General features: G+C 40.5%; 1 protein-coding gene across 1 annotated transcript; it reads left to right on the top strand.

Moving 5' to 3' along the window:
• Positions 1 to 309: 309 nt before the first annotated feature.
• On the top strand, positions 310 to 22,801 carry LOC137188244 (unconventional myosin-VIIb). The gene is made up of 48 exons (XM_067597794.1): positions 310 to 422; positions 785 to 822; positions 933 to 1,034; positions 1,126 to 1,278; positions 1,806 to 1,990; positions 2,406 to 2,527; positions 2,642 to 2,784; positions 2,870 to 2,983; positions 3,538 to 3,691; positions 3,802 to 3,878; positions 3,960 to 4,079; positions 5,296 to 5,435; positions 5,551 to 5,761; positions 5,846 to 5,981; positions 6,064 to 6,233; positions 6,336 to 6,476; positions 6,590 to 6,748; positions 6,847 to 6,939; positions 7,054 to 7,148; positions 7,233 to 7,317; positions 7,762 to 7,980; positions 8,255 to 8,464; positions 8,554 to 8,766; positions 8,863 to 9,027; positions 9,129 to 9,428; positions 9,516 to 9,676; positions 9,763 to 9,889; positions 10,850 to 10,969; positions 11,180 to 11,353; positions 12,033 to 12,260; positions 12,350 to 12,517; positions 12,650 to 12,767; positions 15,300 to 15,426; positions 15,521 to 15,687; positions 15,791 to 15,972; positions 16,064 to 16,176; positions 16,283 to 16,437; positions 16,609 to 16,762; positions 17,563 to 17,718; positions 18,426 to 18,531; positions 18,627 to 18,740; positions 18,843 to 18,930; positions 19,017 to 19,123; positions 19,431 to 19,616; positions 20,753 to 20,869; positions 21,080 to 21,163; positions 21,255 to 21,374; positions 21,491 to 22,801. Exons 2-48 carry the CDS (start codon positions 805 to 807, stop codon positions 21,584 to 21,586), a joined length of 6,693 nt encoding a protein of 2,230 aa, XP_067453895.1. The 5' UTR covers positions 310 to 422; positions 785 to 804; the 3' UTR covers positions 21,587 to 22,801.
• The last annotated feature ends 362 nt before the right edge of the window (positions 22,802 to 23,163 follow it).

The raw sequence follows: 23,163 nt of genomic DNA, 5'->3' as shown, positions 1-23,163 counted from the left end.
GAATGTCACTTGTTTGTTTTATATTTAATAAATGGAAATATTGTGTTTATGTAGGTTATTGTTTATAGTCGATTAAGTTCTAACACAGTAAAGCCAAGCATGATTTTTCAGTTGCCAGACTTCTTCTCAAATTTAATCCTATAAGATGAGCACCAGATATTTACCAGTAAATGACAGTCAGATAAAATCTATTGAAACTGATGCGCTTTGATGAAATTCACTATTATGTCAAGTTGTCTCTAAGTCCCAAGTCTCGTGGTTTGTGATATTAGGTGGATCTGCCTTCACAGGAGCAAAGTCAAAGGGCCATAAAGAGGCGCCATACTGGAAAAAATCCCTGCTTCCTGCTTCGTAGTCATTCAAGGAGTTGTTCCCTCAGCAGTAGGAGTAAAGGCTTCCACTAAAGAAACAAGTATTCTCAGGTAAGAACTGACAAAACACACACATAAGTGTCTTCAAATGTCAAACTGTAAAAAACATATATTTTTGTTTCCAAGGAGGTCACTTGATTATGTTACGTGTTATTACTTTTCCATCGTAATCTTTTACAGTCAGATTCAATGCACACTCATTAATGGGAGTGTCTTGAAAGTGAGAGTTCATAGTCAAGTAACGCAAAAAATCTTTGTTATTTGAAGTTTTTAAGACTGCATGTAGGGTTTCTTTATATTTTGCTTTCTAAAGCTATATTGGTTTGCTAGCAGGTAATTGTAATCTCTTGAACTGGGCTGAATCTGCGGTCACTGTGGTGATATAGATTATGATTATAAATATATTTTTACAGAGTTGATCCAGGTTAATGCCATGCTGCATTTGAGTAAGGTAAGAATGATAAAATATACATTTTATTTGAAAATGCCGCTCAAAAAGTAGTTTTGAGAGCTGTTCCGGCACTGGTTATTTCCATTACAACTTCTGGTTTCCCTAACTAGGGAGATTTTGTGTGGGTGGACTCTGGTGCCGGGGTGCCTATCGGGGCTGAGGTCAAGGTGACGGACACTGGACAGCTTCAGCTGATTGATGATGATGGAAAGGTACAAAACCCACAACAATTTGCTCTCATCAGGTCCAGGAAAATCAGTGTGAACCGTCTGTAACATCACTTATTTCATAACACACATACAGGAGCACAAGATCAACAAGAAGACTGAGGGCACCATCCGGCCCATGCACCCCACCTCTGTCAAGGGTGTGGATGACATGATCAGGCTTGGCGACCTCAATGAGGCGGGTCTCCTCAGGAACCTCCTAGTGCGACACATAGAGGGCATCATCTACGTAGGTTTCCATTCCCCAGATTCACGCTGAACCACCCAGTTTTATGATGTCAATAACTTGCTGTAGAAATGCTTACTCACCTACATCTTCCCTCATTGCGAGCGGCTTTCAGCCTTAGACTTTGCCCCTCAATTTATCACAGTGCTGTTTGTCTCCATAGAGACGAATAACCCTCTGTTGAAAGAGAGTGTCCCAGTGTTTCTGTGTAACAGCATCAAAGCTCGACAGTGTGTCTTCAATAATGAATCAGGCCATTTTGTAGAATAAAACTACTAATGTTAACTGCTCGGGGCACTTTGCATTCATTTCATTAACCACAGATTTTCACACAGCTCTTCATGATTGTAAACCATCCGTGAAATGTTTAAATCCATTGAGTCATATTTGGAACATGGATCCCATGCGGGGTCATCTGAGTCACTGGCTTGATGACGTGCTTGCACCATAAGAACTTGTTTACGCTCATCTACACACACACTCATTAAATGTGCTTCTGTGTGACGGTTAACATCGCTCTCTGTTTGCAGACATACACAGGCTCCATTCTGGTTGCAGTCAACCCTTACCAGCTGCTGCCCCTCTACACCACCGACTATGTGCACATGTACACAGATCGACGGCTGGGTGAACTGCCACCACACGTCTTCGCCATCGCAGACAGCTGCTTTTTCAACATGCGCCGCAACCAAAAGAACCAGTGCTGCGTCATCAGGTTCTGCTCTTTTCTGCAAACAGGCTGCAAAGATGTTCTGAGACTAAGGCTGATTAGAGATGGTTTCATTTCGACTGTGTCAAGTATTTAAATGACTGATTAAAGACTTAAGTTTTCAGGGTAAACGCTGATAGTTACATGAAATACAACATTTCCACCGAGTGACAGGTAATGGCGAGAGCAAAAATAAGCCCCTTCAACAACATGTTTTTCTCTACCATATCTAAGGCCTTTGACAGAGCAAAACAATGTTGATTTCCAAAGGTCAAACCCATGTGTAAGACATGGACGGATTGAAATAAACAATGAAGGAAATCATAAACGAGGAAGTAAAGTACATATTTTCATGCTAAACAAAGGACATTATTAAATGCATCTTCTCTAAACATGCTTACTTCTCTATTTTCCCCCTCAGTGGAGAATCAGGCGCAGGGAAAACTGAAAGCACCAAGCTCATGTTGCAGTACCTGGCTGCAGTGAGCGGGCAGCACTCCTGGATAGAGCAGCAGATTCTTGAAGCCAACCCCATCTTGGAGGGTAAAACACCAATACAGAGTTATAATGTCATAATGAGCTGAACCCCCCTTTTAAAACAATTAAAAAGCATTTTTCACTTGATTCACTTTCATGAAATGTATGTTTCCCTCTCAGCCTTTGGTAATGCCAAAACTGTTCGCAATGACAACTCCAGTCGTTTTGGGAAGTACATTGACATCAACTTCACCAAGGGAGGGGCCATTGAAGGGGCCCGTGTTGAGCAGTACCTGCTGGAGAAGTCCAGAGTTTGTCGTCAGGTGGGGAAACTGAATATTTCCAGGAATAGTAACGTGGTACAAGTCAAATCTTCTTGTGGTGAAGAACATGTGCTTTCATGTGCAGGCACCTGAGGAAAGAAACTACCACATCTTTTACTACATGCTGATGGGAATGCCAGCTGACCAGAAAAAGATTCTGTCACTTGGGAGCGCTGCTGAGTACAACTATCTGACCATGGTACTGAAAGAATTTGAGAAACTAGAATTGAATAAAAAGCTTTTTTTTATTGATGGATACATTTTAAAGAGGCGGCACGGTGGTGCAGTAGTTAGCACTGTCACCTCACAGCAAGAGGGTTCGAACCCAGAACCCTGAATCAGGGCTCTGGTTTTGAACCCAATGGCTGGCTGGGGCTCTTTTGTGTGAAGTTGCATGTTTTCTTCGGGTGCTCCGGCTTCCTCCCACAGACCAAAAACATGCAGGTTAGGTCAATTTGGGACTCAGTTGCTCAGGTGTGAATGTGAGTGTGAATGGTTGTCTGTGTCTATACTATATGTTAGCCCTGTGATTTACTGGCAACCTGTCCAGGGTAGACCCTGCCTCTCGCCCACTGTCAGCTAAGATTGGCTCCAGCTCCCCCATGACCCTCTAGACTCTCTCGAGGATAAGCGACCCTCTAGAAGATGAGCAGTAAAAGAAAATGGAAGGATGGATGGACATTTTAAAGATAAATACATAGTGTGAATCACAGATATCAAGTTTAGCTTTAAACTGTGTGATCCTATCACCAGGGTAACTGTACCAGCTGTGAAGGGCGTGATGATGTGAAGGAATACGCTCACTTCCGTTCAGCTCTGAAGATCCTCATGTTCACAGAGAATGACTCCTGGGAAATCTGCAAACTGCTCGCTGCAATCCTTCACATGGGAAATGTAGACTTCAAGGGTAAGGACAGTACTGTATGTACTGTATATGTATATTCAGCAGATTATTATTGTCAAATTTAACACATTATTGCTGCAGCTGTTGAGCGCATAATTTCCCCTTAATTTCAGCCACCATAGTGAATAACATGGAGGGCTGTGACATCCTCTCATCGTCACATTTCAACATGGTCAGCCAACTGTTGGAGGTATGTGCAGATTTTATAGAAAAGCAGTTAAGATGAGAGTAGAGATGATCTTCTCTGACTGTGTTTGTCCCGTTATCTCAGGTGGACCCTAAAGCGCTGGAGAAGAGTCTGACTCAGCGCTCCTTCATGACGGCCAGAGAGAGTGTGACCAAACATCTGACCTCGGCCCAGGCTGTGGACGGCAGAGACGCCTTTGTCAAAGTAACAAAAGTCACACTTGATCTAAGTTCTTCTAAAGTAAAAATTTATTTGAGAAATAAAGGCAGCTCATTTTAATGTAATAAACTTAAATTCTTTAAAAAGAGGACATATGCATCTGTAATGCTCAGAATTTTTTGATTCTGTTCCACCAATGAGGCAAGCAACGAGGGATGAGGATGGTGCCAGAGGAAATACTGTGTTGTTACATCTTTATAATGGCTGTTGACTTCTCAGCTCGTCAGGCATCGTCAGAATCGGTTCAGCTTTTATCAGTCTAAGCTAGTGGTTCCCAGCCAGAGATATATGTGATGACTGTTACACAAAATCATATTTAATTTTCCTGGCCTTTTTCTAACTTTGTTTTTTTTCTTGTGAAATATGCTACTGGGTACTTCAATCTTCTAAGGCCTCTGAAAATCCTTGAAACGTAATCTTTGGTTGAATGGCTCACAGCTCATGGCCGCATTAAAGGCTTATCCTGCAACAAGGGGTTGCAAGTACACACTGATTTGTTTTATGGGGTCACACACCAAAAGGTTTTGGAACTACTGGTCAAAGCTGTACTTTGTAAAGCTTAGCTCAACATCCATCCGCTTAGCAAAATTCCTCAGTTTGACCTTGGCTCAGCTGTATTTAGGTTTGAGCTTAATATTAATGTGAACAGCTGAGCTATTGAGCATGTGAGCAGCATGCTAGTTATAACATTTAGGCTTTTATCATGTTAACATGCTAATGTTTAGTATGTACACATACATGCTAACGTGTGTATGTTGGTATAACATGTTAGCATTAAGCTCAAAGTACAGCATAGGCTAACAGGAATACATCTGTTTTTGAAATATTCATAAACTGAAGTGTTGGACAAGAGGAAATTTTGTCCTGTTGGTGGTGCTAGATTAAAACTCTTCAGGACTTACTTTCTGAGCACCATTTTTAACGTACCCTTTATTTAACCAGGTAAATGAGGGACAGTAACCCATAAGGTTTTAAATGGCAGCATTAAAGTTTCAGTCAAAACAACACAAAATCAGGCAAATGACAAAACAGTACTACAAATACAAATAACAATGCTAAAATAAGGCTACAATTAGGCTAAGGACAGAGAATTAACAAGTCATTTACCATAGTTTGGAAGTGTGTGTCTGTCAAATTTCATGACATTGGATCTTTTGTGTTGTTTTAGTTGATACAGTATGCTATTCTCTGTATTATATAGGCTATTTATGGAAGACTCTTCATTTGGGTGGTGGGCAAAGTCAATGCTGCCATCTACAAGGCCCCTGAGGATTCTGAAGAGGTTCAACAGTCAATTGGCCTTCTGGACATCTTTGGCTTTGAGAACTTCACCAAAAACAGGTTCACATCAGTTCTCCTGACATCATCGCTCTGTTGCTGCTGTTTTTTAGACAGTTTTACTTACGCAAACTAAAATGAATCCATCTTTCCCCTTGTAATGTGGTTTTTGTTGCAGCTTTGAGCAGCTCTGCATCAACTTCGCCAATGAGCAGCTGCAGCAGTTCTTTGTCAGACATGTTTTCAAGCTGGAACAGGACGAGTACACGCGTGAAAACATTGTTTGGGAGCACATTGACTACAAAGACAACCAGTCCACCCTGGATGTACTCGCCAACAAACCTCTGAACATTCTGGCTCTTGTTGATGAGGAAAGCAACTTCCCCAAGGTCACTATCCTCCTTGTCTCTCATAACATTCTGCTGCAACAAATGAAAGCAGGTTTTAACTGTCAATTTTTTGTTTATTTTCAGGGCACAGATACCACTATGCTCCAAAAAATGAATCAGGTCCATGGAAAAGGTGACATCTATATTCCTCCCAAGAACAACTATGAGACACATTTTGGAATCAATCATTTTGCTGGAGTGGTCAACTATGACTCAAAAGGTAGCCTAATTCTTTAACTATCAACAAGCCATTCTCCCTCACATCCTCTGTGATGTCCTCATCATATATGTTCTGTTTCAAGGTTTCCTCGAGAAAAACCGTGACGCCCTCAGCTCAGATCTGATTCAGCTGGTGGAGACCTCCACCAACAAGCTCCTAAAACAGACGTTCAACAGTGAGCTGTCCTCCAATACGATCAAGAGCAGCACCAACCCCAAGATGGTCATCACCGTGAACAAGAACTCTCTCCGGGTCAGTGCAGCTTTTAGCATTTAAGACACAGCTATGGACAAATAAAATACCATTATTGTATATAATTACTTATACTATGTGATATTTGTTTCTGTCTGACAGCAAGCAAATGATAGTAAGAAGCGTGTGCTAACTTTGAGCAGTCAGTTCCGTCAGTCTCTGGATTCCCTGATGAAAACACTGACTGTGTGCCAGCCCTATTTCATACGCTGCATCAAACCCAATGACTTCAAGAAGCCCATGGTGAGAAGAGAGGCTACATTTACTCAACCAAAATAAAAAAAAACAAGCTCATGTCTGCACCAAAATTGCATAAATCCATTTGTTTGTTAGTAAATCACACTTGTGTGTCTCAGCTGTTTGACAGAGAGCTGTGCTTGCGTCAGCTCCGTTACTCCGGTATGATGGAGACGATCAGGATCCGGAAAGCTGGGTATCCCGTACGCTACACCTTTGACGAGTTTCTAGGCCGCTACCGTGTCCTGCTGAAAACTTTCCTCTGCGATCCAAAAACAGTGAGTTGGACGTTATTATCATTTCGGTCTTGGCATCCTCACACCTTTTTTTCATCTTTTCTTGCTGTGATTGATTGATGATTCTTCCATTCTGTCAGGAAAGCAAAGAGAAATGCTGTGAAAGCATTTGTGAAACTGTGCTTACTGGAGAGGGCGACTGGAAGACTGGAAAGACAAAGATATTCCTGAAGGTGCTGCCTTGCATTTTTTAATGTTGTTAGCAACGGTTGTGTGAAAGTATATAATAACTCATTTAATAGTTATGTGGATGTTTTTTCCATCAATGTATTACTGTTTTTTCTCAGGACTTCCATGACACTATGCTCGAACTGGAGCGAATGAAAGAACTAAATGTGAAAGCACTTTTGATCCAGAAAGTGATCAGAGGCTACAAATACAGGTATGGGGAAAAAAAATCTTTAACATGTGTTGTTTATTGATGTGATTTATAACTACATGTCTGGATACTTTATGTCTTTTATAGGAAAGAGTTCCTGAGGAAAAAGGCAAGTGCTCTTGTCATTCAGAAATACTGGAGAGGACACAAAGGCAGAAAGCTGTACAAAGTGGTGAGTCTGGTGATATTCTATATTTTTCTTATTGTCATTTAATCCCATGAAAAGATGAAGCAGCAATAAGTTGAACCTACTAACAAGTATTGTCTTTGTATCCGAAGCCTGATCTCTGTCTCTGATATCTCATCCCTCTTTACCAGCGTTGTCAAAAAACAATTAAAAACGTCACTATTTCACTGGGTCACATGCTTCTTCATTACCATGAACATGGGCACAGTAGTTCATTTTGAGTCAATTCCCGCACAATCTGTCCTGGTGCCATAAACGCTCATTAGAGCACTGAATGTGTATTAACTCACAGCTGAAAATGGTCCACAACAAATACGCTATTTACCGCTGTTTGTGTAACATTTGCCAAAAACTACAATGCCCTGCTGTTTTTGTGACTCTGCTAACACGTTGTTGGTTTTCGTCTTTTCAATTATGTTCGAATTCTAGGTCCAGCTGGGCTTTGCGAGGCTCCAGGCACAGGTTCGCTCTCGCCAACTCCACTTCCAGTACAAAAAGAAGCGGGAGGCAGCTATCGTGCTGCAGGCCAAGGCCAGAGGATATCTGGCCAGGAAGGAATGGAAGCGCAAGAGAGACGCTGTGATCCTCCTACAGGCACACACCAGGGGTATGCTGGCAAGGAAAGCTCTCAAAAAGATGAAAAGAGATGTAAGTTCTTTTTTTTTTAAGGATGACAATTGTAAGAGAATTCCCTGGTGGTTTTATCTGGCATTGAACCCCCAACTGCTCTAATATTGCCACTCAGTAAGCAGCAGCAGAAAACTGTGATTAAAATGGTAATTCTACAGTTAAAATATGATTATTTTTTAATCCTCATTCCCCCCAAACCACTGCTGTGAATAATGAGTAATTTGTTATTTGGGTGCATGGTTAATTAGGTAGTAAAAGACATGCTGATCTTCCTTTGTGTTGTTACTTTCAGCTGTACCTCTCTGCTAAAGAGAAAGAAGAGGAAGAGCGGCTCATCTTGGAGAGACAGAAACACCTGGAGGAAGTGTTGAGGCAGAAGAAAGAGATGGAGGCCAAAACCCAGTCGGAATCCATTACAGATCAGGAGATGGTGGACAGCATCTTTGGCTTTCTGCCCACTGTGGTTGGAGGGCAGGAGGGGCAAGCACCTGTGGGATTCGAGGTGTGGGAACTGAAAGCGTAGCACATGTTCTGCTGGAGAAAGCAGCGTAGATTGAATGACGCATCATATTCCTCTCTATTTGTTTTCAGAATTTTGAGGGGAAAAGGACAGTTACCGAGGAGATCGACATTGACGACCTCCCCATGGAGGAAGAGCTTCCCAAAGAAGATTACGACGACCTGGATGAGTACTCCTTCTCCAAATTTGCTTCCATGTACTTCCAGGGTGCAGCCACCGCCACGCACATCCGCCAGAGGCTGCGACAGCCCCTGCTTTACCACGAGGATGAAGGAGATGTTGTGGTGCTTCTCTTTGATGACTTTAAATCAACATTTCAGTTATTCTGCTCTTTTTATTTCACTAAAGTTACCATGCCGTCTCTCTTGTCTTATCATTAGGCTTCGTTGACAGTGTGGTGGATCATTCTGAGGTTCTTAGGAGACCTCCCTGAGCCGAAGAAGCATGTGCAGGTCCAGGGAACCTCCACGCAGGATCGCTTTCTAGTGCAGGACGTGATGTCCAGAAAGGACAGACGTCTCAGCCACATGGTGGGCCTGGATCAGGTAAATATCTAACTGAATTTTTAAGATCAATGAATTTTTAAGATCAGACTGTCATGGATTTAAAAAAGCTCATTTTAAAAGGTCATTTCTGTCTGTCTTAGAGGGTGCTAAGGAATAAAAAAGAGAGAAAGCCTTCCGCAGTCCCTGAGGAGCCGACACCAAACAGAAAAGGCTCCATTTTCACAGACCTGCTGACAAGAAACAGGAAAGCGTCTGCTGTTCCCAGCGAGGCGGCTTCAAACCAGAAGATATACACCGTACCAGAAGGGAACCCTCGAGCAAGGAAGGGATCCACGTTCACTGACCTGCTGACCAGAAACAGAAAGGCATCCAGTGCTCAAGACACTGGAAGCCCAAGACCCATTTCAAGCCTCAGGAAACCCTCTATCATCATGGAGGAGGTGAGGTGGAAACCTAGAATATATTCACTTTCTTTTTTTTTTTAACTTTACTTTACTGATGGCAATTTCATGTTTTTTTTCTGACAGTCAGAGGATCAGACTGAAGTGTCCAAGCCTCCCACTCTGCAGACTGTGAAGGAGGACAGTGATGTCATGACTGAAGAAGGACCCACTCTGGACCGGCCACTGACGTCTCTGGAAAAACTCCACATCATTGTGGGATATGCCATCGTCAGGCGTGACCTCAGGTTGTTGAAGTGTGATTTTAGAATCACATACATCTAAGTATCTTTTTTATCCTCCGTTAATAAATGATTTAATCTTTTCTGTCCAGGGACGAGATTTACTGTCAGATCTGCAAGCAGCTTCAGGATAACAACAATCGCAACAGCTACTTCCGTGGTTGGATCCTGCTGTCCCTCTGTTTGGGCATTTTCCCTCCAAGTGACCGCTTCATAAGAGTAAGTACAATAGTGTTCATTCTGGCTCCTGATTTGGATTTAGTCTTAATCTTTTTGAAAATGTGTCATAGCTTTAGTCAGATTTTAGTCATTTGACATTTGTTAGTTTTTTTTCAACAAAAATTAAAGACATTTTAGTCTAGTTTTTGTCATTTTTATGTGGATTTTGATTTTGCCATCTTTGTTGTGTACAGTTTCCATGGTTACAGGTGTAATTCTTGTCTACAGCTTGTGAGGAGAAGCTAAAATTACAGATAATCTAATGATGTTTCTTTCATGAACATCCAGAGGAAGATTTCAATGGTTGACTGCATTAATCTTGGATGTTACTCATTGCTTCTGATAGCAACATGTCGGACTGAAAGTAACATTAATGTTACATCCACATCACTCAGTAATGTTACTGTAGCTTACCTTATTATAAATGTCAGCATGCTACCTGCATGTTTTTATAGTTTGTCCCAACTGTTTTGCTGCTGCATCTAATTGTCAGTGGACTGTAAATTAATTTAGTCCATGAATCTGTTTCAGATTACAGGTAACAGACACATAATACTTAATGCAAGATGCTTCATATTAAAGGCAGTGCAGCAGGACAAGGAGACTGTTTTACTAATTCACAGCTAGAGTGTGTGACTCTGCACATGTATGCGGTTGTTGAGGTTGTTGAATCAGACTTTGCATTAAAACAGCAATTAATTTATTTGTCCATTTATCATTCTTTCACATTATTGTTTCGTTTTTATTCATTGACAAAAAATGTAAAACCTTTAGTTACAGCTCTTATTTTCAAAGGTTACGTTTTTAAAGGTCATCAACAAATGTTTTTCATCACAGTTTTGTTTTCATCGACAAAATTAACACTGAAGTACAACAGTTGCTTTGGCTGCTTCAGACTCATAAACAGTAAGCCACATGCTGTGATGTTGTGCTCATCCCTTTTATCTCCTGTCTTGGCAGTACCTTCAAAGTTTCATCCGCTCCGCTCCAGGGGGCTACGCTTCCTACTGTGCTGAGAGGCTGAGGCGCACTGTAATGAACGGAGTGCGAGGCGAACCTCCAGCCTGGATGGAGCTTCAGGTACTGAGACTGATATAAGATGCTACAGCATGCTACATTTTAATGGGTCAGTGCACCCAAATTACACTTGGCGTCTAGTGGTTTTTTATCCACACAGGTAGTTTTGGTTGAATTTGTCCACGTTTGAAGGTATCGGTCTTTGAAATTTCTGATGCCAGCATTTCTCATTCCATTTAATCAACACAGTCGTTTTTCTTTGTGCTATGACAGGCAACCAAGACAAAAAAGCCCATGATTGTGTCTGTGACAGTGATGGATGGACGCTCCATCAACCTGCCTGTTGACTCAGCGTCTACCTCCAAAGAGATCTGCCAAGTCCTCGCCAACAAAGTCAAACTCAAAGACACATTTGGATTTTCTCTCTATGTGGCTCTGTATGAAAAGGTACAAACACTGATTCTATTTACTTTTCTTTATAACACTGAGATCCAAATTCTTTCTGCACTTTGAGTGGAGAGAACGTAATGTACAATCGTGTATAAAGGCAACTGGGGCGGTCCCTCGCTGTGCCACTTCCAAAACAGAATAAGACTTTGTCAGCCACACAATCCAAGTAGCTACACAACATCTAACAATTAAACATTCTGTATGTTGTGGAAATATAAGATTTTTTTATGAGTCTTGCACAGGTCCAGCTTTGCAAACTTATCCCACCCCGCACCTGCAAAGCTTGGTAGCAGAACCGATTATTTAACGTAGAGCTGCAACAACAAGCCAATTAATTGGTTATTCAATGCAAAGAAAATTAATGGGAAACTATTTTGATAGTCAATTAATCATTCAAGTAATTTTTCAAGCAAAAATGCAGATTATTTGATGGCTCCAGGTTCTTAACTTTGAGAATTTGCTGCTCACATAGTAGTAAATTGATTATTTTTAGGTTTTGGACAGTTGGTTGTGTAATGTGATGAGCACTTTTTCACAGTTTTCTGATGTTTTATAGACTAAATGATTCATTGACTAGTAGCGAAAATAATCTGCAGATTAATCAATAATTCAAATAATCATCAGCTTTGTAGTGTATCTAGATATCCATAACTTTAACTGTTGACGCGTCCTGAAGGTTTGGGCTCTGGGCAGCGGCCGGGAGCACGTGATGGATGCCATCTCCCAGTGTGAGCAGGAAGTGAAGAGGAGAGGAGGGCAGGAGCAGCATGCTCCCTGGCGTCTCTTCTTCCGCAAGGAGGTCTTCACTCCCTGGCACGACTGCAAAGAGGACAAGATCAGCACAGAGCTCATCTACAAACAGATCATCCATGGTCTGAAGTGTGGAGAGTACCAGTGTGAAAGGGTGGGCATATATTTGGATGATTCATTCGCCAAAATTTCGACCACACACTCTGATATATGATATATTTTTCCACGCTTCACTTCACACAGGAGGATGATTTTGTTCAGCTCGCTGCAAAACATTTGTACATCCAGCACGGCTCAGACAGCAGTCCAGAAAAGGTGAAGGCAGCTGTGCAGGACTGTGTCAAAAGCTCTCTGCTGGAGGACAAATCCGAGGACAAATGGGTGCAGATAGTCAGCACCGCTCACGCTCAGGTCAGTCACATCACATAACAGAAGGTGAAGCATAGAGAGAATCAAAAGTTCACCTTGTATACGGAATATAATGCTCTTACACAGGTTTGAGTAGATTTAATGTTTCTTTGTATTTTTCTTTAACCGTACTAGGGTCCGTATCTGAGTTCAAGGCAAAAGACAGATTCAGTGAAGGCAGAGATGGTGGACTACGCCCGGGAGAAGTGGCCCATGTTCTTCTCCAGGTTCTTTGAGGTTGTCAAGCTGTCAGGTAGGCAGCGAGTCGCAGAAAACCTTTCTAGCCTTTCTCTTGTTATGTATGAAAATGACTTGTAGTTTGACAGATTGGGACGAGTGCATTAATTTCAAATTATACAGCTACAATTATATTGTCAATACATGAGACCATTGACATTCATCTGTGACAAGAAAGATTATGTGCATTTATGGCAACATTTCTGTGCTGATAATAACATCAGAATCAGAAGTACAAATAGCTTTGAATGATATAATGATTGTATGCATCACGTACTCCATTATTATAAACTAACCAGGAACTGGTTTGTATTTAGATTTTTCTAATCACTGCACAACATAAAACATATCTAACACAAACATTTCCACACTTTCCTCAGGAATGTAGAGACAAACACGCGTATCTATGTCAGACTGGAATATTCAATGCTAATTATAGACGTACTATACCACTGGGGTTAAGACTCCAGCAAAATAGTTCATTAAGAGGGAAGAAGTGGGCCAGGAACAAGATTTCTCTCTTCCCTGGATTTCAGTATTACAGCTGTTCAGTTTGTGAACAACCAATTTGCAAAACGATACATCCGAGCTGTCTAACAAAGATCAACTCAAACTCAGACACACAGTGAGTCTTTCCCCAAACTGATCAAGTTTATCCACACAGGGAACAGCAATAAAGTAGTAAAATTCCTTTTGTTACTGTATGTACAGTAATTGTCTGATTGACACCATGCTGATAAGGTGGAAGTAATCACAAGCTGCCAACAAGATTCCACAATATGAGTTTCCCAGTGAACAATGTAGAGCTGTTTATGCTTTATTTTAACAAACAGACAGTATGTGTTGACCCTGAAGTCATGACCTCCTGTCAGGAGTATTGGATAAGCTGTCATCACTGTATCACTGTATTTAACTGTGGTAGCAGGTCATGGTGAAGCTACTTTAAACTACTTTACAGTATATACAGTTAGGAAGTTTAGTCCAGTGGTTTCCAACCTAGGGCTCAGGCTCCCTCCAAAGAGTCACAGGATAAATCTGAGGGGTCGTGGGATGAGTAATGGAGGTCGGAAAGAAGGAAAAAAAGTTCTGCTACATGAATTTGTTTTAATTTCGTTGGACTTTTCTTTAATCTTTGCTTTTTTGTGAAATATTGGATAATTTTACCTCCTTGAGCCTTGGACAGTTATTTAAATGACACAGTGTGTCATGTTTAGAGGGTAAATCTTTCCCTTTCGGAACTGCTTACAACTCATTGACATCTGAAACGTGACAAACCAAAGGGTTTGGGAACAACTGGTTTAATCTTTATCAGTGCATCGCATTTCACAACAACAACAACAGTAATACAAGTCTTGCAGGTAAAACATGTGACTCATGTAACTGTTTTATCAGTTTCGCGTGGGGCAACTGCTCTGCAGGTTCGCACGATTTGACTGTAATTGCGGTAACTGGGCGGAGATGAGCCTCCTGAATTCTCACCCAAAATGCTGTCAAAACTTTCATTTACACTTTCTACTGCAGAGTGCACAGATAAAACACCCCAAATAACCATCACTCTGACAAAACACTCAATGCAGAGTGAAAAACGAGAGACATCCGCAGACTGAAACAGATGAAAGAGCAGGAGGAGTTAACAGATAATTAGATTAGTTATGATCAAACATCCCAAGATATGAGTGGAAAGTATTGTTCTTGCAAATGCATTTATAACCTTTTCTTTGAATCAAACGTAGCTTAACCATGTCATGTAATATGCTACTTCAGTACACTTTACCAGCAAATATTACTGGGACCACTACAGAAAATTGCAGATGAACATTTAATATCCAGGACTTCACATTATAGACACTACCACTGATTATCCCTGTAACACGTTGGCCACAATTTCACACATTGACCGTACACAGCCCAGTCATATACTAGTTGTTGACCTAGTCTTGCTTAAATGCAGTCTGTTTTCTTTCTCACCTGCACCACTGCTCTGCTGTCATCTTTTACACTGTTTGCCTAGAGCCAGATTTTAAATATACTCTGTTAGAGCACAAGATCAATTTATCTCTCCCCCTTCTTGCTATTCTTTTTCATGTCACCCTTCTTGTAAAGGGAAGTGGTGCTGAAAGTATTAATTTATTAACAGAATTTAATCATCCAAAATTTTGATTGTCGAATATTGTTATTTATGAACAAAAATGAGAAACTTTCCTTGTTTCTTGCTTCTCAAATGTGAGGATTTCCTTCTCTTAACTTTAAATTGAATATCTTTAAACAGTTGAAAAGACAAAAAAAGCAACACGTCACCTTGGACTCTTGGAAATTTTGATGGGCAATTTTCCCTATTTTCTAACAGTTCATATGAATCAATTAATCAAGAAATTGATTGACAGATGATTTAATGATAAAAATAATTTAGCAGTAACCCTAAAGTGAAAACCGCCTCCTTACCAGTGAGTTGATTGTAGGGCCTCGTTGCCTGAAATGATACACAAAGGAAATGTGAGTAACACTTTAGTGCTGAACCGCTCTTGTTTCCCTTCATGGATGTTTCTAGGTCCTCCACTGCCTAAAAGCAAGTTCATTGTTGCCATAAACTGGACTGGCATCACATTCCTGGATGAGAGAGAGAAGAGGCTGCTGGAACTCTCCTTCCCAGAAGTCATCGGAGTTAACACCACAAGGTAGGGACGGCACAGAATCAGAGAAGGAAGCGAGAAACATATTATTACATGTTTGAATCCTTTGTTTTTGACTCTGCTGCGATGCCTCACACAGGGAGGGTAAAGTGTCTGGCCATGCCGTGTGTTTGCTGACTCTGAAAGGAGATTTCACTCTGAGCGGATCCACAGTGGAGGACATGGCAGAGCTGGTCACCATGTTCCTGAGTGGACTCACAGAGCGCTCCCAGTATGCTGTGTCTCTGAAGGAAGCCGACAAGCAAGGTCAGAACACCAGAATCAGAATAGTGACGTATCTTTCTCACAATATCCTCACCTCACTTATTACTCTTGCTATCTTCAGATTCTGACCTCCGTTACTTTACAGATGACCCCACATTCCTGAGCTTCAAGAAAGGAGAGCTCATCATAATTATCAAAGACGAGGAGTTATCTCAGGAGCGTGGTTGGATAAAAGGTCAAAACGAGAGAACCAAACAAACAGGAGCCGTCCCCACTGAGGCCATCCTAATCCTGCCAACACTCAGCAAACCCACCAAAGAGGTCATGGTACGGAGATGTCAACTGCACATCTATCTCTGATGGCCCTGGTTTTGTGGAGCATTGAATATGATGCATATTTTTTATTTTTTTATTTTAGAGCCTCCTCAACCTGTCTCCCAACCAGAGGAAGGACGTCATACAGAAAGAAACAGGCACAGTGGAAAGAATAGCTCCCGCCACGCTGAAAGAATTCTCCGTCGAGTACTTCAGGTACCTGGAAATGCCCTCTGTTTTTCCACATCTTACATGTCTCGCTCATATGTAATTTTTCACCTGGAACAGCACTGAACGTGTGTCTTGTTTCCTGATCCCACAGGCAGCCCACTAAGGATGTGAACCGTCAGGTGATTTCGAGGAACGCTGCTCCCGAGAGGCTGTGGGTGAACTCCAGAGAGCCAATCAGGCAGCCCCTCCTCAAGAAACTGGCGAGCAACTCAGAGCTCAGCCACAAAGCCTGTCTGGCCTTCACTGATATCCTATACAGAATTATATGAAACAGTAGCATTTCTTACCCTGTTACACCCATGAATGTATTATTTAACATTTTCAGAGGTTTAGTTTTTATCTGAGCAAAATCTCCAGGCTTTTCTTTTTCAAAGTCTATGAAGTCTGGATGATTCTTCTTCCTTGACTGTTGTTCACCGATCCTGAAGTATATGGGAGATTACCCCACCAAGCAGATGCAGAGTCCTCTGGAGCTCACTGACCAGATCTTCGGCCCCGCCACTCAAAATGAAGTGCTCAGGGATGAGATCTACTGCCAGATCATGAAGCAGATGACCCACAATAACAACCGGTACGCTTCTGTTACACTGTCACTATGTCAGGTTCTCACATCTTTTGAGGGGAAAAGGAAATGTTTAAAATAATGTATAATGTTTAGTAATAATTCTATTTATTATGACGTATTAGAGTCATAATAAAGCAGTTGCTCAAAGGTATTGGCCTGTTCTGTTACTGTAATGATAAACTGTTTTATTATTACAGATGGTACATTTTAAAGCTGTAACTCTTACTCAATTTATCAATTATTCAATTGACAGAAAATTCATCAGCAACGATTTTGGCAAAGAAAACCAAATTCTCTGGTTCCAGCTTCTCAAGTGTGATGATTTTCAGCTTTTCTCTGTTTTATATTATTGTAAACTGAATATATTTGGGTTTTGGACTGTTGGTTGGACAAAACAAGACATTTGAAGAGGTCAATTAGGAAACTAAAATGGATTTTTTTCTCTATTTTCTAACATTTTATTGACCGAATGATTAATCAAAAAAATAGTCAGTTGAATAATTGATAATGAAAATATTGTTGTCAGTTGCAAAAAGATAAAACCAAGACTAGTTGACTTACAGTAAGTAGCTAATCAGTAGCAGTTATTACCTTGTTTTCTTTCTTTAAACAGCAGGAAGTACAAACAGTACAAGAGCAATCTGACATTTTTCTAGAAGTGGAACTGAAATGCACCCTCCCATGTTTCAGTTCACCTTAGGTTGACTAGAGTGCATTTTGAATACAAACCAAGACTCCATTTCATCATAAGCTTTATAGCATCTAACATACATATTTTTGTTGTGTTGCCTCTGTCCATCACCCAGGTTCAGCATGGAGCAGGGCTGGCAGCTGCTGTGGCTCTGCTGTGGCCTGTTTCCTCCTAGCCAGTCTCTTCTGAGGCACACAAAGCGATTTCTGGAGTCGCGGCGCAGAGAGACCCTGGCCACTGACTGTCTGCAGAGGCTGCAGAGCTCACTGAGGTTAACCCAACATATTATACTCTACGTCACCAACACACAGCACCGTGTGCCCCATTTTTCAAGAAGACCGGTGAATGAGATGAGGAGTATGATGAAAGTTTCTGCTCTTCCCCGATTTCATAATAACAATTAAAGGGTTTGTGCAAACAAAGACAGCATTTATAGGGCAGCAAATGCTGCATATAGAGAAGCACAAGGCAGAAACAGTTATAGCACTCCACCTCAGGTTAACCTCCACCATGACATAACACCACGACAGGGGTGGTGAGAAAAGGAAATGTCATGGTCGTGGGGCTTTTTGTTTTAAATCTCCCCGAATCGCTCTCTAAAAGCTAAACTGATACAGCTGAGGAATTCTTATTCTACATTTGTTGACAGGTTAATATGTAATATAGGGCAGAACTTGCTTGCAGCAATTATCACTCAACTTGACAGCAGAAACCACATTCACAAACGCGTTACACCACCTTCATAGTGAGACCATACTGCATTTGCATGGCCTCCTCTATAAATAAATTAGATTTACATACACACATTGACAAAGGGCTCTAAGAGGCTTTTTTCTAATCAGCACAGCTGGCATTTTGGTTTTTGCCATTTTGGTGATAAGAGTGTGTTCTTTTTTTTTATCTGCACTGAATCTGTGGTTTAGTGTCAAAAAGATAAAGTAAAAATTACATAACGAAGCATTTGCTGTCCTTGTGTAGGATGGAGCCCAGGAAGCTCCCACCACACCGGGTGGAGGTAGACGCCATCCAACAGAACAGCACCCAGATCTTCCACAAAATCCACTTCCCCAACGACACAGAGGAGGTGTGAACACGGACGTATCACATGTATAATGTCACGGGAAAAACCCAGGTCAAATATTCTTTCATTAATACCAGTGAACTATCATCCTCCGTCAGGTATTTGAGGTAGCAACCAGCACCAGGATCAGGGATCTCATCCAAAATATCAGCAACAAACTCGAGCTGACTTCAGCAGACGGCTTCAGCATTTTTGTCAAAACACATGACAAGGTGCATTTGATATTTTTCAATCTTACACATCATATCCTCATCTAGAATTCATGAATTTCCAGCCTGCAGGTCACATAAAGAAAGTAATTGTGTTCATTTTAGGTTCTCAGTTTGAATGACACAGACTACTTCTTCGATAGTCTGAGACAAATCACAGACTGGTCCAAGAAAGCCACACGGGTCAAAGACGGTAAATAAAACATTATCTGATTAGCGTGCAAGTGATACTCCTTTAAAACGTCTTTGTATATATGTGTGTGTGTGTGTGCTCTGCAGGTGGGACAGTCAACATATCCTACCTTGTGTTCTTCATGCGGAAGTTGTGGTTCAATGTGATCCCTGGCAGAGACACAGAGGCTGATATTATCTTCCATTTCCCTCAGGTACATTTGAATGATGTCGCTCAGCCACTGTCTCATTTTCCAGGCTGATAAGTTTTTTCCGCATGATATGAAAGCCAAATCTTTCCATGAACATAATCCTACCTATAGACGAGATAGCATCAGTGCTTCTCATTATGATCAGTGAGAATGTAACAAATTAAAAAGTTGGACATTGAAATCTACAAACAGGCTGTAACCAGTTTTTTGTCTCTTAAATGAAAACTGGTTTTAAAGGTCAAACTTGAGCGCAAATCTGTTGACAATTCTCAAAATAATACACTTTATAGACTATCTTTCTGTCTTCCAGGAGCTACCTAAGTACCTGAGGGGCTATCATGTTTGCACCAGAGAGGAAATGGTCAACATTGCGGCTCTGCTCTTCAGGATGAAGGCCAGCAATGACAAGAACCAGATTGTCATGATTCCCAAAATGCTAAAGGAGCTGGTGCCTGCAGACCAAGTGAAGGCCATGTCTGAGAATGAGTGGAAGAAGGTATGAGGGCCTTCCTTTTCATTCATGTCATTTAAAGATTTCCTTTATCTACACCTTAAATGATATGGCTTTGTCTATATTATTCTTATTGTCAACAAATCTCATGAAAAGACCAAAACAAGTAAAACTTCAGTCCGTCTGTCAATACTTTCCAAACTCCCTTCCCTGTCTGTGACATTCAGCCCATTAGTTCCCACTGAAGATATAAATGTTTACAGTGCTTTGTGCTAAATGCTAAAGTCATCATGCTAAAATGCTCACAATGCAGATATTTAGTAGGTAATGTTGACCATGTTGACCATCTTAGTTTAGCATGTTAGCATGCTAGGATTTGCAAACCCAAAGTACAGCTGAGACTAATGGAAATAGTTTTGGTATTTGACCATAAAGTCATTAGTCATCATAAATCATCATGATGAGAACATGAATGCTTGTACAAAATTTCATGGCATTCCTTCAAATAGTTGCTGTGATATTTTAGTCTGGACCAAAGTAGTGGACCGACTGACTGACTGACATTGCTATTTCTAGATCTATGCGACTAATGCATCCAGAAACACGTCACAAATACATAGTTTCACTTTTAAAAAAGGCAAAATTTTCCTAAAACAGCCGGGCGCTGTAGTTTTTAAGCACACATTACTCAAACAGGAGTAAACAGTTTATATGATGGGGACTATACACTACAAGTGGTGTGTAAGTGAATACAACGGCAAGATGTCATTTGTAGGATTGAGTCACAGTCTACAGTGCCCATGTTCTTGATGATGATTGAACATGTCACCCAGTGCAACATTGTGGCTCGTTAATATGATTTATAATAGTTTTTGAACAACAATGGAGCTCTATGGCACAGAAGAATAATATCAGGCTTTTGATGCACAGATAAACTTGCTAGTAACATCAATCTATCCTTGGTTTGGGTTTTTCATGGGATTTGTTGATAATGAAAAAGATAGAATATAACCAGCCTATGAACAATATCACCATTATTGCGTTCCCATGATCCTATCTCAGTGCACTGAGAATATTGCCTGAAGGCTGTGGGGGTGTAAGAAAATCATTAACCTCATTTAAAACAGTGCGAACACAAGTGTATTGTATCACACTGTGACATATATATTTTTAATTTTTAGAGTATTGCCGCCTCTTATAACAAACAAGCTGGCATGACTGTTGAAGAAGCTAAGGTGGCTTTTCTGAAGGTGGTTTACCGCTGGCCGACGTTCGGCTGTGCATTCTTTGAAGTGAAGGTAAGTAGCATGGTGGATGCAGCACAGACGGTGCTTTATCTTTCTATCTATTGTCCATTTGGTTGGGTGGGTGTTTATCTATCTGATGCTTTAGCTCTTTTTCAGTCTGACAACATGGTATCCTAACTGCACAAGCTCAGAAAGCAGATGGTCATGATCACAGTGAAGGAGACAGTTTTCTCATCTTCTTCTTTCTAACTTTTATTTCAGCAAACATCGGAACCAAGTTTTCCAGACATTGTGCGAATTGCTATCAGCAAGCAAGGACTTACAATCATCCATCCCAAAACCAAGGTTAAAAAAAATCAAAAATTGTCATTAACAATATTTAATTAAACATCCTGGCAAGATTCCTTACCATTAACAATTCTTTTATTCTATAAAGGACGTGCTGGCAAATCACCCATTCAACCGCATCGCTAACTGGTGCAGTGGAAGCACCTACTTTCACATGACTATTGGCAATTTAGTGAAGGGGAGTAAATTCCTGTGTGAAACTTCATTGGTAAGATATGTTTAGTATGTGAATCTGTCATGAGACACATGAGCTTTGAAGTGATTAAGTGGCAGTAAGTGTGCCCTGTTCATTTCCTTTTCTTTACCTCTGTCTTTTCTTAACAGGGTTACAAAATGGATGATCTTTTAACCTCCTATGTCAACATGTACCTCAGAGAGAGGAGGGCAGTGCAAACCAGGAACCAGCGCTTCAACATGTGAGCCTCACAGTCAAGTAGCATGAGTGTGACGCAACTTGTGCCCTCTGCAGCTGCAGATTCAAACTTGTAGTTTATACAAACACACATAGAAGCAGAGTGGCAGTAGTTCCTTGTTTTTGAAAGTGCAATCAATTTTACTTGTGCTCTGAGGAAAAAAAAAAACATTGATTTATTGCTTGAAACACAGTTGTAGATTTCTCATATTTTGTTAAGTTATGGTTTTTTGACATTTATACAAGGGTCTCAATCTGAAGTGAAGGGAAGGTTATATTGTGCACACATTTCATCATTTTATCAATGGAGAGAAATTAGTTTCAATACTAGTGACAAATGCATGTTTCATGATGCATAAATAAAAACAATGTGTATAACCACATGGTGTTCACAAGTGTGTCTCCTATCCGCACACAAACAACGCCCAAATTGAATAAATGTAAAACTATTTTTAGAAATAGCTACAACCTAATTTGAGTTAATGTCCCTATTCTACATACAGTATATATTTCAACTTCAAGTTAATTTATTGAATATTGCACTTAGAACACTTACGCTTTCTGTGCATATAAATGCACAGAAATGAAATTTTGTTGCATTTATTTACAGATAGTTGAATCTGTGTGAAGGGATCACCCGACACACTCTGGATTCAGTTACATTTGTGTGTTTGGTCGACTTTTTTCACATATTCTGATCCAAAAATTCATGATGCACTTACAGATGTTTGTAGAAAACTTGAACGTCTGGCCTTCAAGAAATTTGTAGAATTTTCATGTTGAAAAGCCTTTTTTTCTCCAAAACATATTTCATTATCATCTAGTCAACAAAATTCACAAATATACATTTATATGCACAGGAAGTACTTGTTATTAGATTGATGAACTTTAAGTTGGAAACATATATGTAACATACTGGCATTTATTGAAGTTTGGTGGTAGTTTGTTATGAATTGGAAATGTATTCACAAATTGTCACACACATTTGTAAATCTTGTTTTTATTTGAGGAACATGAAACATGCATCAGTCACTAGTATTGTAACTAATTCCTCTCCATATTAATCTCCCTGCATGAAAACCATTAAAGTTGCCCTGTGGAGTTTTAATGTAAACAAACAAAAGTTATGTTTGCATTCAGAGTTTCTCACCAAAACCCACTGTGTATCCTTAAGGCCCTAAAAATGTATTTAATGCATATCTGTCCTCATAAAACATATAAAAGCCATTTAAAGAAATATATTTTAAATTGTGCCATGTTTGCTAGCTTGCAGTGTTCTTCCTCCTTGCCTTTGCTTCTGTGCGCATTACCGCAACCAACTGTCAATAACTGGAATAGCTTAAAACAGATGGCAGAATGTGAATTGTGTACCTGTGTGTTTACATGTGTAGGAACATATGTATATACGATACAAACAAAGGTGGCCCACCTGTAAAAACAACGTTGCTCCATAGCGCTACTAGTGGTCAAAAACTCCACATGGTACCTTTAAACAAGCCTAACTGTAGAATATATCTTGACTGCTTAAAATGATTCTGCTTGTACATGATAAAATACTCAATGGAACATATATTGTTAAGAAATT

This window comes from Thunnus thynnus, chromosome 8, assembly GCF_963924715.1.
Source record: "Thunnus thynnus chromosome 8, fThuThy2.1, whole genome shotgun sequence".
Taxonomy (NCBI): Eukaryota; Metazoa; Chordata; class Actinopteri; order Scombriformes; family Scombridae; genus Thunnus; species Thunnus thynnus.
This window is presented reverse-complemented; position numbering and strand designations above follow the sequence as displayed.

Bases quoted from the DNA above. Each gene is read 5' to 3' on its own strand.
- LOC137188244 (XM_067597794.1), top strand. The intron at 9,677-9,762 runs GTTGTTGAAGTG...TTTTCTGTCCAG, and splicing joins ATCGTCAGGCGTGACCTCAG to GGACGAGATTTACTGTCAGA. The intron at 12,768-15,299 runs GTAGGCAGCGAG...GGATGTTTCTAG, and splicing joins TGAGGTTGTCAAGCTGTCAG to GTCCTCCACTGCCTAAAAGC.